Raw genomic sequence first — 18966 nt, 5'->3', positions numbered from 1 at the left:
TATACTGACAGGAATAAGTCATACATAAAAGCTACACTCATTGAACAGAATACAGATCAGGAAGCAAACATTTTCCTTCAACCTTGCGTGCTTACATAGGAGGGAAGAAATAACAACATTCCACCACGAAGACTCCAACAGAAAAATTAACATTTGTTTAATAAAAGATAAACTGGATCCACGTATGTAATTGGGAAGCATCTGTTGCTATTGTTGTTAGGTATTAATGTACAAAGAGATTCTTTATCCCACGAGTAGAATTTTAAAACCTGATAGAAATGAGCCCATTCTCAGGCTTATAAAGCAAGCCTTTACAGATAATTATGTTTTATTACTCTTCATTTTATGGGGATTGTGTTATACAAAACAAATACCAGATGCCTATTTGTTTTATTCATTTCAGGGAAAAAAAAAATTCTACAAGTGCGCCTGCAAATAGAACTGCTTTTAATTAAACACAATGTACAATGAGCACATAAAAATTAATACCGTTTGAAGCCAGCAGGTAGAAAGTAAATGTATCAAACGCTGAACACCCGCCTTCCTCCCACCCTGCACTGAGAAGAGAACATTCCCTAGCTTATTAGCTGGGAACTAAAATCAGCAAGGGACACGTGAACAAGGTCATTCAGAGACGCGTTTTGGTTAAATTAAGGCCAGTGTTCATGGAAACACAAAACTTGAAGGTAAAAACAAAAAAAACAAAAAAAACAAAGTCAGTGTGGCTTAATGGGAGCTGTATGAAGCAGACCTGCATGAGACTTTCTTTACAAATTCAGCCATCTGGGCAAAGCAAGCTGTGGAGAGCAAAGGAACCAAGTTCATTTCTGCAACACCAGAAAAAAAAGCAAATGTGATTTCTGGCACAGTTCAGACTGGATCTGCAAACCCTACCACAGAGGGATGTGTCCCACAGTAGCTGCTCCTGAAGAACACAGCCATGCTTTAAAAAAAAATACAGGAAGTAGGGGCAGACCCAGAAAAAAGCCCAGTCAAACTAAAACCTGACAGTATCTTCCTGGGCCCAAAGAAATAAATCCTATCTGCTCACCTGTCAGTTCCAATCAGAAAGTAAAAATTCAACATGCAGCTTTCAGCCTCACAATGGGGGAAAAAAAACAAGTGGATCTTTTGCTCACCTTTTTCCTTTGCTTTTGTTTGTTTGCTGTTATCACAGTTAAGACCCCCTCACTGCCCTAGTGCTAGATTTTGGTCACTTGTGGTTCACACTCAGCAAAGCCAGGGGAGAAAACAGACACATTCTGAAAGCAGTGTGTGAAGAAACACGAGATAGGCCAGGCGTTTCCAGCAAACCATTTGCCACCGAAAATACAGACAGACTTTTAGTCACACTCAAGGGGTCCTAGTTCGACTTTCCCTATACACAAGTCTAGATCTCAGACTGACCCCGAATCTCCCTGCCTGTGAGACAGTCTTCTGTTAGTAGATTATGGTCTTCTCCACAAATGGCAAAATAAACTATTTTATTTTCATATTGAAAAATAAAGAACACTGTCAGGCCTTTAAAAAAGATTTTTAAACAGGTGTGAGCTACCGAAAAAATGGCATTTAAATCAACTTCTCCCCCCACCCCACCCCTAAAAATCACTTGTTTTGCTTTAACAGAAATTAGGGTATGGCTTGTTCTCAAGAACATAATTGGGGGTGACCACACAGAAAGACTGTAATCCAGACCAAAGTAGCACATTTTACACTCAATTATAACCGAGTCGAAGCACTGTTTCACGCGAATGCCCTATAGCTGGGAATAACAGCTGGAAGAAACAGGAAGGGAGGAAAAGGGTAAGGGATAAAAGACAAAAACTTCAGACATATTACACGCGTACACCACCTCCTCACCACTGCTGTGATCATTACAAAGTGCAAACGTGTACTCATAAGAAAAAGAAAAAACAGAATGGAGCTGGGGTGAACCGACAGGCAAAGGTCTGCTACGTAATTAACGAGTAGAAAAGAGATCAGAAAGGGTTAGGTATACAACGATCCTGTTCCCAAGAAAATAAACAGCGTGTGTGTAGACAAGAAAGCGCCTACGCTGCACTGCTAACGGTGGGCGCGGACCCACATTTCAGGGAATTTTCACTTTCTGTGAAGTCAAACTTTTAACGATGCTGCAGTATGATGTCTGCAATCCGCACTTTTTCCTTTTCTTCAAAATATTCATCAGGGATTTAGCGCAGTGGTGCCCGCCGCCGGCCTTGCAAGTGCAAGGACCCGAGTTCAGTCCCCGGTACCAAAAAAGTAAATAAATAAAAATAAAAACCAAAGAAACACAATATTCACCAATGGTGGTTCACGCAGCAACCCTTGGGCAGCTCTCAAAAATTAAACTAACACCAGGTTCTGAGCTGAGGCTTGAAAGCCTGAGACTGGCACAGGGCACTCGTGTGTGTGTGTGTGTGTGTGTGTGTGTGCACGCGGACACATGTGCACACAGCCTCGGAGAGGAAGAGGAAGGACAGGGACAGCCGCTGAAGAGCAGCAGGAAGAGGCACAGCCGGGCACCGTGGCCCGGACGTGAGGGGTTCTGGGGCGCAGGCACAGGCTGACGGGGGAGAAACAGCCCCAGCAGGGCTGGCCCGGGCCGGGGTGACTGGGGCCGCCCACACGGCCAGCACCTGGGAGGGTCCGGAAAGCTCCCGAGCACCTCGCAGGCTGGGTCGCCAACTCCGCAGCTCCCTTCAGGAAGCCAACTATTCCGGGCAAGAACTAGGCCGAGCCTGGACAACCCCGTGCCGCTCCTGATCTGGAAAGCGGGCTAAGGAGGGCGGTCCTGACCTATGACCAGCAACCTGCTTCTAGCTAAATGACGACCCAAAGGCAAAAATTATTTTGAAGCTGCAGATCATTATCCGATTTGGGGAAATCTCTAATTTTCTTCATTATCTTAAAATTCAAGGGGAGGTTTAAAAAAAAAGAACTCTTAAATTTATTTCTTTTCTAATCAATATTCTCTTGGGTTGTCTATTCAAAATAAAGAACTCTACAGTCCAGTTCCAAAAGTCTTTCTTTCTGCACTAACACTTCACTGTGAGCAAAGTCACTCATCCAACAAATCACAATCTTCTTGAAGATCCACTGTAAGCTAAGCACTGTGCTACCGGCCAGGAAATGGACTAAAACAAATGTACACCAGCCTTTGCTCATGGAGCTAACCAATATGGCAGCTTAAAATCAACGTGGGACTTACGGTTCTGGGCCCAAGTAAAAGGCAAAGTAGGAAACCTTCAAATAACTCTGCAATTAAAACATGTCTGGAGGCAAATGGTGGCGAGAAAAGGCCTCTCAGGTATGTTTTTCCACCATGAAAGAGGTAGAAATCAATACTTTTCTGGCCTATGTAAATGGCCTACATTTGAAAAAGGTATACATTAGCCAGGCGTGGCGACACACACCTGTAATCCCATACTTGGGAGGCTGAGGCAGGAGGATCGCTGCAGGTTCAAGGCCAACCTGGACTACAGAGTGAGATCCTGCCTCAAAAACAAAACAAAACAATGACAAAAAGCAAAGAAAATGACACACATTAAAGAAAAATTTAAAAATAGATGAAAGTGTTCAGAATATACCGTATTCTTACCTTTTGTTCTGGTGCTTGAATTTTACACTAAAGAAAGCAGGACAAACAGCTAACCAAATGTAACAACTTTTACTAAGCACACACCTCCCAACCCCTTGAAGAGGAGCATCTGGGACCCAGAGAAGAATAAGCCAGCCTAAAGATATATAAACCTACAGAGAAAAAAGCTAATTATAATGCAAGATGGGTGGAATGATACGAGAACCAGTAGCCCTGAATCTAAATCCTGGAGTTCACTGGGCCCTGAATGCCACAGGTAGACCCTCTCAACCTACAGTCCTGCCCACGCGTTAGCACCAGACCCTCAGACTGCCATCTCGCGGCCAGCTGTGTCACAGACACCTCCTGCCACTAGCTGACAGTTACCAGGGAGGGCTCTGGGCGGGAGGATGGCCAAACGGCCTGCTGACTCGTGCCCTGCTATCTGAAAAATCACTAGACCATTTTCAAGTCCCTGAGGGGGACGGAAATGACAGGCTTCAAATGAAAGCTCTTAGGCCACGTCCTGGGCGGGGGCAGGCGATGGCGCCCGTGCTCGGGCATTCCCAAGAGCAAGCATTTTATACTTTCAGAGACATGTCCAAAATGTCCAATTAATACATCTTATCTAATTAAATGAGTTCACGGGAAACACAACATGGCTTTTTTATTGGCTGCTACCTGACTCTACAAGTCAGAATATTGGCTGGGAGGAGAAGGGCAAATTTTATTTCGTGAAAAAGAAGATACGAAAGCAGCTTGTGACAAGGAAAAGGAGCCCCACCCCACACCACATACAAGAAGTACTTTTTAAAAGGGCCCCTGGTTTCAGAGCATAAAATGATACTCAGCACCAGCCCCAGGATATACCCAGAAGAGGAACAAAGATGTTTGGAGTTTGCATTCATGCTCCACATTCAAACACTGCCCTCAGCATCACTGCACTGAAAATACACCCTGCTTTCTGTCCCCAGCTGGGTCCTTAGTCAACTACTCACATCCCTTGTCAAAAAAGCGCATTAGACTGAAATTCCAATACTCTGGGAGGCTGAGGCAGGAGGACTGCAAGTTCCAACCCAGCCTGGGCAAGTTAGCAGTTTAGCAAGACTCTGTCTCACAATTAAAAATAAAAAAGGATTGAAGTAGTAGCACAGAACAAAGTCCCTAGGGTCAATCCCCAGTGTCCCCCAAAAAAAGTGTGCATTAGTGAATACACTACATAAGTCTATGATACACGAGAAGGTAATCCCTTTCCACGTGCTTTTCCTGGACACACAGGAGTTTACAGGAACCCAAAGGACCCCAGGACAGGAAAGCCTGCTGCACTGTGAAACCTGATAGGAATCAGATCGCATCTGGACTTGGTGGTGAAATGCTATTACAGGAAAGCTCTTGCAACGCATACACTTAGCTGCTGCTGCTGCATCTCATGGGAGAGAAAATAAAAACTGAAGTTCCAGTGCACCAGAATGCTCCTGGATCATCCAAGCCCTCCCTCGCTTTTACCTGGGCTTTTACCTAGATGTTTGTTATCAAGGTCAGGGGGACACTGCCCAAGGAGAACTCCACACACAGCACCCAGGCCTTGGTCCTGCTGCTGCTGCTGCCCTAAAGCAAAGTCAGCAGCTGCCGACGGCCATACAAACCGGGGAGCAGAAGGTTACTCCTCCCAAGGCCAGACAGGCTCTCCCGGTCAGCCTCGTGTCGCTACAGGAAAAGCCTGAGTTCTGCCTCCTCCACCTCACACAGGACAGGGCGATCTCGGATACGGGATTCTGGCTTCAAGGGACCCCAGTGGCCAAGCTGCCATCTCTTCACACGGCTTCAGGAGGTGAGAACAAGCCCCACCCATCCGCACAGCCTCCCAGAACCCATGGGAAACACAACCCTTCTGTAGGAGGAGAAAGCATTTTCTTGAAGACCCAAAGTCCTATTCACGATTGGGGCTTCTGGTGGAGCAACTTCCAGACGTTGAGAATCTACTGTATTTGGGCCCCAGTTCCAACAGGTGGCGGGAATTCTGAAGACTCGCCAAGCCACCAGGAGCTCCTCTGCCACTCGAGAGCTGCTGCAGCGCACTGCACGCTACAATTACGGACGAGCTGTAAACGGACAGGTCACATGAAAGAAATGGCATTAAAACACCGGCACAGCGATGCTGTACAGCTGAAATTACACACATCTGATGCAGTCTAACGGAACGGACAGACGCATCGTGATCTTCGCTGCTTACTGTACACTGAGGACTGTTCAAAGCCTATGACGTAGATTATGGCCCACTTCCTCCTCACAGTAACAACCCAGGAAGCGGAATCCCTACCGTTCCCATGCTACCAGCACAGGAAGGAAGACAGGGAAGAGAGGACGCCGCCACGATCCAGAGCCTGCAGGCGTCACCTCCACGGGTGCCTCGCTGGAAGTCCTGAGCTGCGGGCCCATCTTCTGATGCTGTCCCGACCGAGCTGCAGGACCTCGGGCAAGCTGCCCAACTCCCCTGGGCTCGATGCCTTATCTGCAGGATGCAGGGCCTTAAACTCGATCGCCCTCACTTCCACAATCACACTGCTCCTCTCTCGGGAGAAGCTGCCTGACCCCAAGTACTCACAGTCAGCTGAACACCCCGCTCCTCCCTGTACACACCCACCACACGCGCGCACGCACACGCACACACAGATCCCTGTGGGAACACAACAAAGGTAAACTGAGGCCCAAAGAAGCTCCACCTGGCACCTACCCTCTAGGTTACCATCTTCTTTTCTGAACTTCAGGGTGTTCAGTGCTTACCTTATTTTTACAGAAATCTAAATTTTGGCATTTGGCCCTCTCTCTCCTCTTTCAGCTCTACTTGAGTTAAATACAGCTTAATCTAAAATAAGTACAGGAAAATACTACTGCCATCTTTAAACTCGGCTAAACACTGCAGTACTTAAATTTTATCTGAATATAAAATATTGCTCGCTTTTTTAAAAAACATGTAATATAACTCTTCAATCTAAATACGAAAAAATTACATTTACAGGCTTGCCACGCTATACTTGCATATTTAAAAATGTAGTCACCATAACAAGAGCTGCTTACAGGTAGCTTTTTTAATGCAATGCGAATTTCAAAGGAGCACGCAGCATATAAGAAATGGTGTTTCCACGAAAAAATTTATTCTCTGCCTCTCGGTAAAGTAGAGGGATTTCAGCATTTAATTCCATGCGACTGGATTTCAGAAAGCTTGTGATATACAGACCTGGCAGTAGTTTAAGAAAATGGCCTTGCCCACCTTTGGGAAGAACATAAAACGTGATTCATACTTAAGCAAGTGTCACAGGATTCTCACCAAGTGTGAGTAGGTGGCTAGGACCCAATAAGGCCGCGTGTGATTGTAAGCGTCTTGCCCTTTGACTTGATGTGCACCCGAGTGCTCCAATACAGAAACCTGGACGCTGGAGAGCAAGCCAGACTTCGGCAGGAAACGGAGACCGGCCGGAGAGCCGGTTGTACACCCGCCTGTGCGTTCTTCTCCCTTGTTTTTTAATTAAATGATAAATCTCAATAAGAACTCATTAGACACCTGATAGCTCAATCAAGCACCATGTTCCTACGTGCTCTGGGGTAATGTGTTGGTATCAGCACAGTCTGGATGTGACCTGAGCATAAAAGAAAAATATTGAAGCCAAAAGTTTTATTCAACTGAACTTTGAGGAGAAAAACAGAAAAGCTATTAGAGGGAAGTCGGGTCCCCAGTATCTACAGGCTGCTAGAAGGCAATGCTGAAAAGGCCATCGTGGTTTTCCTGTAGTGTCTGGATTTGTCACGCAGCAACTTTCCCCCGGGTTCGTTTTGCTTTGGTTTCACTGATACTCCTATCCAACACCACAGCAAAGAAAAAGAAAAAGGAAGAAAGTACAGGGGAAAAGGTTCGCTGGAAAAAATTTCCCACTTGGAAACGCAAAGATATCAGGTAAAACGTAACCAAGTGAGTCAGCCAGGGACCCAGATGGGCGTGGAGGAGGACGGGGGACAAGGGGCCCAGGAGGCTTGCTTCATAACCATGGGGATAAGGCCTCCCACTGCCAGTATGCCATCAGCACCACGAGCACCCCGACCTCCACGCAGGGGTCCCCTGCTTTCTTGCCACAAAGACTGAATTCCCACTGTGACTGGGTGTTGGAGACCAAGACCCCTGTGTGTCTCCACTCTGTGTGTGTGCCCCTCCACCCTGTGTGTATGTGTGCCCCTGATAGGAACTTTACACCCTCCTGGGGACATTCTGACCCCTCCCGGGAACATTCTGGCCATGCCCTACCTTATCTAGCTAGACCAGCCTAGGTTAGGTAACCTAGCAACCAGGAAACTCCCTGCTCATCCCTGCCTGCATAAAAGCTGCTGTGTGAGAAATAAAAATTGTCAAATTTTGACCATCTAAAAGAGCTCTGTCTGGTTCCTGTTTTCCTGCGTCGTTCCCGTTCCCATTCCGGGTGGTCCCCTCCTCGAGCCCTACTAATAACAAACCCCCGCCGGCCGGGGCAACTGGGGTTTTCAGCATGGAACTTCATCCCCGGAGAGCCCAGCCAGGCCAAGCAAGGGCCAGGACCTCCTTCCAGAAGCTCCCCGAGCCAGGGCTGGGACCCGCAGCCTTCACCCCGTCCCTACAGGCTGCCTTCCTTCCCAGCATCTAGCACCTTCCAATGATTTGTGTGCTGTCAGCCTCCAGCCACCCGTGGTGTGTCTCCTCCATTGGCTATTGAAACCCCAGGGCCTGCACGCAGTAACTGCTCAGTAAGCACCTGCTGAGTATAGTAATTTTTAAAATGTGAATCTTTTCCTCAAGGCCTGTGTCATCTACTGGTGAGAAAAACAAACAAACAATGAAAAGTATGGAAATATGGCCAGGCATGGTGGTACGCACCTATAATCATAGCACTCGGGAGGCTGAGGCAGGAGGATCAAAGCTCAAGGGCAACAATGCATGACCTTGTCTTCAAATAAAGGGGCCAAAGGATGCAGCTTGGTGGCAGAGTGCAGAACATGAGCGAGGCCATGAGTTTAATCCCCAGTACAGAAAAAGACAGGCTGGCACTACAGGCCCACCTGGCAGCAGTTGAAAGAGCTAGTGTGTGTCCTAAACATCAGGAAATCAGAGCTAAGCATGCACACCAACTCCGGCACTCACCCAGGCAAAGCCTCACCTCAACCTGCAGAGCTCCGGGGAACCTGCCCAGGCTGGAGACCAGGTTCCAGACGGACAGGTTGGTGTTCAGAGCACTGACATACTTTTACACACCACCCATGTGCTGAAGGAAAAGTTCCAAAATGGATTCTTCGTTTTCCTACTTTCTTTCACGAAGGGCAGTGACCGAAAACGGTGCGTCAGGGACGACAGACAGCACAGCCACAGTTCATGAAATATTTACGGAATCTCCACTGGGTGCCGGGCAGGTGCTAGGTGCTAGGTTTCAGACTCAGTCCCGAGGAGCATGGAAGACACACTCCTGGCCCTGTGCCGGCTGTTCCAACACCGCCACACTTCTCCACCCCTCCTGGGCCTCGCACTTCCTAACTCCCCGGACTGCGCTCCTCCGCTTGGGGTGCCAGCTGTGCCTTCTTCTCAGATGTGTGTCTACAAGGGTCTTTCTCGCCGTCACCTGTAAATGGACAGCTTCTACTCTACGGCAGGGGAAACCAGACTAGCAAACTGGCTGCAACTGTCTCTCGAAAGCAGACTGAATAAATTCGAGGTGAGAAGCCTGAGTGGTATTCCACCCATCAGCCGCACTCTGCCGGGGAGGGCTGGCTCTGCCTGACATTCTTGCCCGCTGCTCAAAGGCACTGAGGTGCTGTGGTTAAGAACAGGGCCTTAGAAGTCAGCAGCCTGTTTGAATGGGAAGTGTGTGTTCTCAGAGACCCCACCTCCTTTCTTCTTCCACCAATAGACACAAAGTGGGTGTCCTATTCCTAGATAGACAGCAAGACCCTGCCCATCACCCCAGTATTAGTTGCTGCTGTTATCATTCTCTCTGGTGACAAATACCTAAGTGCCAACAGGATATGGCTGCAGCATCCTCTTCCCCTAATGAGTCCCCTGTCCAGGAACTAACTTCAGGCTGTTTCTTGCAGAAGGACGTCTACCTAGTAAATCAAGAGCAGCCAGGTGACAGGGCTGCAGGCCTGTCTCCTCCACATCCAGGACATGGCTTGATAGGAGCGACTTCCTGAAGGAGCAATGCTCACCAGAAAAGTCAATTGGCCTGGTTTCCTCCAGGACCCGGACAAGGGAATTCTGTGGGGACTGGCAGGTGGTTGGCAGGGGCACAAGGGTCTGAGGTGTGGTCCTGCGCAGGGACTGAGGAGATCTGTCCAGGTGTGGCTCTGTAGCCTGAGTGCTATCTGGATCAGCTTCAGACCAGTCTCTGTCCCAGGTCCCCTTGCAAAAACCTCGTGATTTAAGGTAGTGTGATGTCGGTTTGTTTGTCCCTGCAACAAAAGTCACGGTAGAACCAGCCCAGGGTGAATAAGCTACCAAGTCCACGCATGCAAGGCATCCCTCCAAATGTCACCCTCTATCGTCAAGCCACGGGAGCCACAGGCCACAGTGGACACAGGACAGGAAGTGTCCATCGCCACCCATCCCCCAACACCTGCCAGCCCCAGCTTTGAGACACTTAGGTCTCTCCACAGCCTACAAGCGACAGCTGGGTGCCCAAGGCATTCATCAAAAGCACCTGCGAAGGAAGTTTCAAGGAAGAGTAAGATCTCTGGGCCTCAGTACACAAGAAGCAAGATATGAAACTAAGCAAACCACTAAGGTTCATTAGCAAATGGCAGGAAGATGGTTTTTTTAACAGCAATGACACCCTATGGTGCTCATTAGCATTTACAAGATAATGACCCTGCAAGGCCAGTATTGTGACATCTGGTTCCAGATGTGGGAACTGAGGCTGAGAAATTGAAATCCTAATCTGGGACTCTCTGTGAGTCAGTTACCTCCCGGGGCCAGGGTCCAAGGCTCTGTCTTCTAAAAGGCTTCACAGAAGACAAACAGAGGATTGGACTCCCGCACATCCCTTGGTGCCATTCAAAGCAATTATGCTGCCAAAAAACAAAAGCCTTAGAAATAACTCAGCATGAACTTGTGGTTCATTTTGTTTTCTGCTCAGTTTCTAAATCGTGGACTTACACTGGGAACTCCTCCCTCGGAGGTCCAGAGGTAAAGGGATCTGACAAGTTCCTCACTTGTGGGCCCGCAACTCCTATGGCCAGAGAGGAAACAGGAGCTCTGGCCTGGCGTAACTGACAGGGTAACCGGAAGACTGCAAACTCTGGAACCCCAGGAGGGATGGTGAGGCTCAGGAGTCTGGGGTGTTCAGGAAGAGAAGGTTGGCTGTGGCTGCAGCAAAAACAAAGCTTCAAAGGGCATGGCAGCAGAACTTCACAGACCCCTGCAGGAGCAATTAACACCTACAAATGTTTACCTGGGCTGTCCTTCAATGAAGGCTGGTTCCCTGAATGGATGCCTGGCCTTGCCTTAAAAACAGGTACGGTCCCATGGCACAGGGACAGGGACTGGGGGCTGGGGACTGGGATGACTGCAGGGGCGGATGCTGTTGGTTGCAATTTGAAAGACACCTTAGTCTAGAAGAAAATAGTACAGGGCAATTCATCAACAGATGTTGCTAGTTTAAAAACAAAACAGGTAGGCAACAAGTTAAACAGCAATGCCTGAGAAAGTGTGAACAGACATGCAAACTACGGTAGAGCTGTGAGTTAGGGAAAAAAGATCACATCACATCTTAAAAGTCCTAATTTCCAAAGATGACTCAGTGGGAAGGAAAATGCGCTTAGGTAATGTTACAAAAAAAAAGGAATATTAAAAATCACATTGAAATTCTGACTTCAACTTACAAAACCGACAGACCCTCCAGCAGCAGATGACCAGCACCCACCAGAAAGTTAGGAAAATTGTGTTCCATCCAGTTTTCACTTTTTCTTGCCCCACCCCTTTGGTGGTGAGACAGGGTGGTGCAAAGCAGTTCAGGATGACCTTGAACTATGTAGCCCAGGGTGGCCTGGAACTCAAAAGCCACCCTCCTGCCTCAGCTTCCGGAATGCAGAGATTACAGGAATGTACCACCACACCCAGCTGGTATTTGTTCACCATGAATTAAATAATTCATACGCTCTATAAAAGGTATTTGGCTCTAGAGAGAGCGATACAAGAGTAGACCACATCAAGGTTTGACAGCAGCAGCTAGCTCTTACAATGGTTGGAAATGGCTCTCCATTGCACAGTCACATCTGTATTCTCCCAGTTTCCCATGAAGGCAGTGTATAAATTTTATAACTTTTAAGCATGGTTTTACTTTGGCTGTGCGCTGGGCAATGGGGAACTCGGAAACGCTAAGCAGTACTCCCAGCAGGGAGCAGTTTTTCTTTCAGTAGCCTGAGGTCCTGGGCCCTGCAGGGTCCTATGTCCCAGGCAGGAGCCTCCAGGGTCTTCTGTTTCTGTGCTACTGACTCAGTCTGGCTACCCCAGGCACAGGTCTCTAGGGTCCTTACCTCAGGGCCCGGTGGGGGTCATGAGGAGGGCAAGGCCACTCACTAAAGGCCTCCTGGCTTCCTGGCTTTTCCCAGTACAGCTCTCTCTCTGGAGAGAATTAAAAGCTGAACCCACCTAGACCAAGGTACACTGTTCCTTGCCTACAGTGTCTGGGATTCAGAGCTTGATGGTCCAATTTAGGGGTCATCTCCAGCACATCCCTGAGACAAAACTTTTCCATAGGAAACATGTCAATAAAAGAAAGCAATTTTTAAGAAAAGATTGGATGCACAAGCATCTGACACGTAACTTTGAGTAACCAACACGTGATGGGGCAGAAATCTGCGTTTGATTTTATGAAAGGGTAGTGAAGCTTTAGAGGAAGGACTTTGGAATTGCCGAGCCGTGGCAAGAAGGCCATTTCTTCAGCAGATGTGACGGCAGCTCTTGGCCCTCGGGAAAACACATTCTAACCAGGAAAACGCATCCGCCCTGCACTGCAGCTGAAAGGTAAATCCAAATCGTAAGCACTCACATCTTCCGGTTTGGAAAGCATCCTGTTTATGACGCAAATTCCGACAAGGTGGAAACAAAAGCCATGGGTCATCCGGCTCGTGGCCACAGAAGCACGTTCATGCCTGACCACTTCGGAGTCCCACGGCCAAGTGTCCGTGATGGTCCATTCCGGAAGCACCGCTGAGAAGCAGAAGGAATGAAGCAGCAGAACCGGGAGCCAGAGACCCCGGTTCAGCCTCTTACAAGCTGGGGGGCCCTAGGTGAACCTCTTCCCCACTGCTGGCCCCAATTTACTCTGCCAAGTGGCCTGACACACACCGTGCCGGGTGACTGTGGGCAAAGCAGCTGTGTTCAGCGCGGCCTTTGGTGTGACCACAAGCCCTGTTGGCGGGAGTCTCTCGCACTGTGTTCTGGGGAGGCTCTGACCAAGAGAGCAGTGACAACACTGAGAGCCGGGCAGCTCCCCTTCAGCCAGTTCTGTGCCGTGCAGCTGCTGTCACAGTCAGGGGGACCAAAAGTGTCCTCCTACTGGGAAGGTCTGCTCCGGCCCAGCCCCAAGCTGTCATTCCTAGGATAAAATCCTGCAGGCCCCAGCTTAGGTCACAGATTCCACACAAATCCCTCCCCTACCACACTGGACCCATTCAAACTCCAAACATTCCTGGACAGGACACAGGACAAAAGACACAGGACATGGCCCCCCAGGGCCCTCCTTCAGGAATTCCTTGTGACTGAGGCTCTGGGGACCTCAGAGAACAATGTCAGGAGACAGATGCCAGCCTCCTAGTTGTGCAGAAGGCTGGTTCTAGTTTTATTTTCCATGCTGTGCGGACAGAAGCACTAATACTTAACACTTGAAAACTGTGAGTCACAAGTCTCACCTTTTACTTCAGAGGAGAACATTTGCCTGAGGTTCACGGCTGGACTGTGAATTTGTTCCAAGTGTCTGTGAATACATTTTAGGGTAATAGAGGGGAGCTCGTGGAATAATATTACCTGTCCTATGCATTTTTCTTTTTGCTCTAAAGCCTTGGAATTCAACTTACATTTTGGTGGGTTCGAAGCCCATTTCCTAAGCCCCTCAGGGCTACACTGAAAGGTTCAAACGCTCCTATTTAGGGTTAGCAGCCCCAGGGAGCCACCCACCTCAGTTAGCAACAAAGGAAAAATGTAAGCCCCAGAGCAAGAGCTGTAAGCCTAAAGATGCCCTTTAGCAGGGCAAGCATGCGTCAGCCCTTAAAACTGGATGACAAATCCTCTAGGGATGCGGTTTTCCCCTCCAAAGTTTGTCCAAGCTTTCATCAACTTCCAAAAAGGATTCCAAGAGAAACTCCTAAGCAGTCCTAGCCTTCAGCATCTCCTTGTGGCCAAAGGGCCTTCCAGGGGTCTGTAATTAGAAATGGAAAGCTGCAAACTGTAGAAAAGTCCACGAGGCCTGCCCTGGAGGGCTGCTGCAATGCCTACCCAGATTTCTTACTGGTACCTAGAACAGTCCAACCCTCAGCTCTTCCACAGGTGGCCAGAGGGTGCCGGAAGACACGGGGACTGTGGGACGCAGCCTGATGGCAGACACAGCCTGCAGACCCCTGCCTGCCTGCTCCCAACAGGCTGCATAAACTAATCGCCACTGCTTTGCTTGGAGGGCGCCACCTCTCCATCTCCTTCTCTTTCTTGTCTTTCTGAGAGCAAAACGTGAAATTCCACAGCCGTGGCCTTTGGAGAGATTTGAACCAAAAAGTTCAAGTAAAAACACGGTTAATTCTGTAAGGGCACATAAGAAGCTCCAAGGATGGAAAAAAAGGATTTCTCTGAGCCCTCATTACGAATCAAGTCCTGCAGTAACTTTTGGTAGTTGACACCATCTACATATGGTTAAAAATGTAGTTGATGGAATTAATGATGAGTGTCGCAAAAAATGAGTTTTAATGTAAACCGAAAAGTCGGATCAAAAGTATGTTCTTTGCTCTCTCTAGCTCTTCTCTACCCTGGTTACCAGAGTCCAATTTTCTCAAAACTACAAGGGAAATGCAAGTCCCCGATCATTAAACTTCCAGCATCTCACAAAATAGTTTATTTCATTAAAAGCATTTGGTTTGAGTTTTTTTTTTTTTTCTTTTTCCTTAACAAGCAACTAGTTTCCAGTTGGAGACTTTGTATATATCTGCAGGGTCCAAAAGGCCACCACCCCATAAACTGTCGGTCTAATCATCAGATTCTATAAATGAAAAAAATAAAATAAACCTCATAGGGATTTTCAGAGGCACTTGCTAATTGGAGGAGCTGATGAAAATTGATCGTGTCTATACAAGACATCACCAGAGGAGCGTCCCAAAGCAGCCTAAAACTAATTCCACAAAAGAATAAACCCAATTTCACAGGGCAAGTCCAAGTCACAGGACGACTCGTCAGAGCAAAGGACCCAGGCTCGGGGCCTGACTTCAGTGTCCCCCCTCAGCAAAGCCCTGAAAAGGAGCAGCGTTCACGGTTCCGTGTCGCCCGGGTCCACTTCTCAGGCTCCCTGTCTTGGGTTCTGTGACTCCCAGAAAGCCCAAGTGTGCAATGCCACCAGAGTGGCTTCGTCCAGAGCGCAGCACGCCTCTGCTGTGTGAGCGTGCGACCTCCACCCTGCAGAGTCCCTGCTTCATCCGCGCGTCTGAAAGCCACAACTATGAGGCAGTCATGTCTGAAACACCATTTCTCCAGGATAAAAATTCTGAGACTGGAACAGGGTCACGAGGGAAAACCCTAACTCTATCAGGCTAGTAAGCAACACATATCCACCCTAGTAAGCAAGCTTAGGGCTGGCAGCTGTGCCAGAGAGAGAAAATCCTGACCGTGATCCTGCTTGAGAAATCCCTGCTTAGGAGAAAGAATGAACTTGCTTCCCTTCCCAAGAGCACTTTTTTCCCCTGAGGAGACCCACCCCTCAGGTTCTGGCCCCTGGGGGGTCTTTATACATAAATCAAAACAAGGGCTCGAGGGTCAGATTTCTTGGCCCAATCACAAAGAAGTCAAAAATTAGTTGAGTTAATTAACAAAAATGAAACTTACAAGGAGACCAACCCCACCTGTCTTCACTGATGAGCTCTAGAAATGTGAAGTTTCATTCAACAGAAAATGTGGAGATTTAATATTTACTTTGGGAAAAAGAGGGCTGGGAAGATAATGATGGTTTTACTGGATGGTGGGAGTTTCCCAGATCTATAAATCAGGTTTGCTAAGGTGAAATCTCAGCTCCGGCTCTTTCAGAAGAATAAAGGACACTATATATAATTTGATGAGAATGCTTTAGAAGACTCTGAATTGGGCTTCATCTCGACTTACTCCACCATACACCAGACAAAGAAATTCCTGAAAGGCTATAAGCATATTTTCCTTACAAGCATCCACAGCAATATAAATGTCATATAAACAAAACAGTCCGTTGCTAACCAGAGTTAAAAGTTTCTTTTGAGAGAAAATTTTGACCCGTTGCACACCAGAGTCACATGTAGTTGCCCCTAAGAGTAACATACAGATGCAGATTTTAGAAAAGCCTCAGACTCTTCTTATGCTCGACAAGCAAAAGAGGCTGAAGCTGAAGAAGCAGCAGCCGGGGCCCCTGACACTTCCTCCTTCGCCCTCTGGGATCCAGTCTAGGAGGACTTTAAACTCCCTCCGGATCACTTCCACAGAGAGGCCCTAGGGTCTGAGGGAACCCACAAACAACAATCCACCCTTTCATTTCAGGGCTCACTTCCCACCACGCCCCTTCCTGGTCCAATCAGGTCTGCAAAGCATTTCCCCTACTCTGCGTTTCATGAATCAGTGGCAAAATGTACCAACCTCGGCCAGTTCCTCTGGAACTCAGCTGAGAGGTTCCCCTTTCTTCCCTAGGTAGCATAAGGCTGCTCTGGTTTTTAACTGGAGGAACGAGGTAGGAATTCACTAACTCTTTCACAGCCAGAGAAAGTACAAGTCTGGGGCTCTGACCCCATCTATCAGGATACTGACCTGCCAGGCCCAGGTGAAAGCCTGTTTGCATTCTAGCTTGGACCCCCAATCCAGTCAGACTGTTACAATCAGCCAGCAGGAAAAGAAAGAGAGAAAAGGGCTACAAAGTAACCAACTCAGTTACTTAGCAACAGGACAAAACTTGCCTCACTACAGAGGCCAAGAAGGCATCTCACCTCCCATTCAAAGAGTAACAGTCCAGGATTTACATGCAAATAGTCAAAGACCAAGGCAAAAGGGAAATCGAAATTTGCAAACAGAGTTTACAGCAGTGGGCCTGAGGCTCAGATTTTTAAGTTTCTCCTAGGAAGCAGACTCATCCCTATGAATGGGTCAGTGAAGGAAGGAAGAAATGCCTGCGTGAATGGATGGACACAGACCCTAACAAGCTTACAGACTCGCTGCGTAGAAGTGGAAGCCACACAGGCACAGAAGTTCGCCAGGTATCATGGAAACACTCCCCAGCTAGCAGGAACTGAAGGCTGGTGGAGAGATGAAAACGACAAGCTGGGAAACTCCAGGGAGCACAGGCACCTAAGATTAGGAGAAAAACAAACAAAGCCTCCATCTGGGGGAAGGGGTGGGGGGACTGCGGGCAGACAGGTCAGAGCTACTCTGGGTCTCCAGATACCCTAACCAGCACCTCCTGGGTCCAAGACTGAATCACGGTCCCCCAACTCCAAGGAGTCACCTCCCCGAAGCTTTCCTACGGGGGAGCCACAGTCACCTACTTGGCTCCGGGAAGTGCTCCAGGGTTTCCTTTGCCTGAGGAGCTCAAACTCTGTCCCCAGCTTCCAGCTACATAAGGAACGGGGCTGTTCACTCCCAGCACAGGAAGGAAAAGGAAAGAGGGCTTCTCCGTCCCCACACACCACATCCAAGCCCACAGCAAGGCCCAGGGCTGCCTCGGCGCCCAGCCCACACTTACTTCTCAAACTCGGTGTTGTCTCTGTCACAGCGAGAATCCTTGTGCTTCTGCCAGTCTTTGCCATGCTTGCAGGTGGTGAGGAGCAAGACGTCCTCCCCATTGTGGACGTGATATAAGGCATTCCTGGTGTCTGACCCTATCCCTGTCAGGTACCGCTTCCCCTTGAATACCAGCATGTACTTCCTGAGAGGAGGGATGGTGTTAAACTTCAAAAACCCCCTCTCCCCTCCTGTCCTGGGATGATCCTTAGAAAAGAGGGGAATAGAAACATCAAAGTTGGGTCGGAAGTTTTCAGTACTGATGCTGGCTTTGGCCAGCATTGCCTGGCCGATGTCAAACCCCACGTCCTCAGTGTAGTCAGGCCAAGTGCCGGAATATAAATTAAAAATTAAATGATTCCTACCATTGTTCCACAAATGGAGACTCTGCACTTTAGATCTCAAATTGTGCACATACTGAGGTGACAGCTGGTCTCTGTCTAAAGTATCCAGACTCAGGACAAAGAGGCACGCCTGGCTGGGGTCCGAGGTGTAGTACCTGGAGCCCTCGATGGCCACTAGAATGTTTTGGTAACTTTCGGCGATCTTCTCCCCTTTCTGCTGCGGGTAGACGTACACTTTGAAGCCGTTTTTCTTGCAAAGGGTGAAATCGAAGCAGGATTCCATGCGGCACTTCTTGCCTTTGTAGATGCTGGAGTTGGCGTCTCGCTTCTGCCGGGGGGACATGTGCACCCTGGAGTCCTGGTTCTCCGACTGCTCCCAGGGAAAGTAGGGGCGCAGCGCGTCCGGGAAGCGGGGCCAAAACCGATCCGGGCTGGGCTGGTGCAAGCCATCGCGACCGCTGTGCTCGTCTCTCCGGCTGTGGCTCCGCGATGCCCTAAACTGCAAGCCTCCGAAATAAAACAAAAGGGCGAGACAAGAGCCGGCAGAGAGCAGGATGAAATAGCGTTTTTTGGCCTGCATGTGTCCTGCCTGGGTCAAGAGGATTGTAAATAAACACAAGGGTCCCCCAAGTTTCCCGGGCTACACTTTCAGCTCCAGTCCGCCATCTTCCCGCCTGCAAAGACTTCAAACTCTGCGCTCGCACCTTCTCTGGTCGCCGTTCCCCAAGCCGCGGGCTGATCCAGCGCATGTGGGCGATTTCTTTAACTTTCTCCCCTTCGGTCTTTCATCTCTGGGTTGCACAATGCACAGGGTGGATGGAGGGGCGGAGGGAGAGCGAGGCTGCTGAAAATCTCGCACCAGGGCGGGCAGGCAGCGGACTGTAATTTTCTTGCATGCAACAAGAAGACGGAGGCAAAGAAAGAGAGCAGGGAAGAAGGAGGGGAAAAAAATAAAAAAGCTCCCGATCCCCGATCGGCGGCCAGACCCTGGGCTCGCCTCGCCTTTCCGATGGCTCCCGGCGGCGTGGAGGAAACAGCAG

The 18966-nt window shown here is 48.7% G+C and overlaps 1 protein-coding gene across 1 annotated transcript in view; it reads right to left on the bottom strand.

Moving 5' to 3' along the window:
• Ext1 (exostosin glycosyltransferase 1) overlaps positions 1-18960 on the bottom strand; it is a 265534-nt gene extending 246574 nt beyond the window's left edge. Inside the window, exon 1 of the mRNA XM_010619519.1 lies at positions 17545-18960. Within this exon, the coding sequence (XP_010617821.1) occupies positions 17545-18506 (962 nt within the window). The 5' untranslated portion in view covers positions 18507-18960. The remainder of the gene's footprint in view (positions 1-17544) is intronic.
• Positions 18961-18966: the final 6 nt, after the last annotated feature.

The sequence above is a fragment of the Fukomys damarensis genome, unplaced genomic scaffold (genome assembly GCF_012274545.1).
Source record: "Fukomys damarensis isolate Sample0158 unplaced genomic scaffold, DMR_v1.0_HiC HiC_scaffold_5, whole genome shotgun sequence".
Classification (NCBI taxonomy): Eukaryota; Metazoa; Chordata; class Mammalia; order Rodentia; family Bathyergidae; genus Fukomys; species Fukomys damarensis.
The sequence above is the reverse complement of the archived record's forward strand: the minus strand, read 5'-3'. Positions and strand labels throughout refer to the sequence as shown.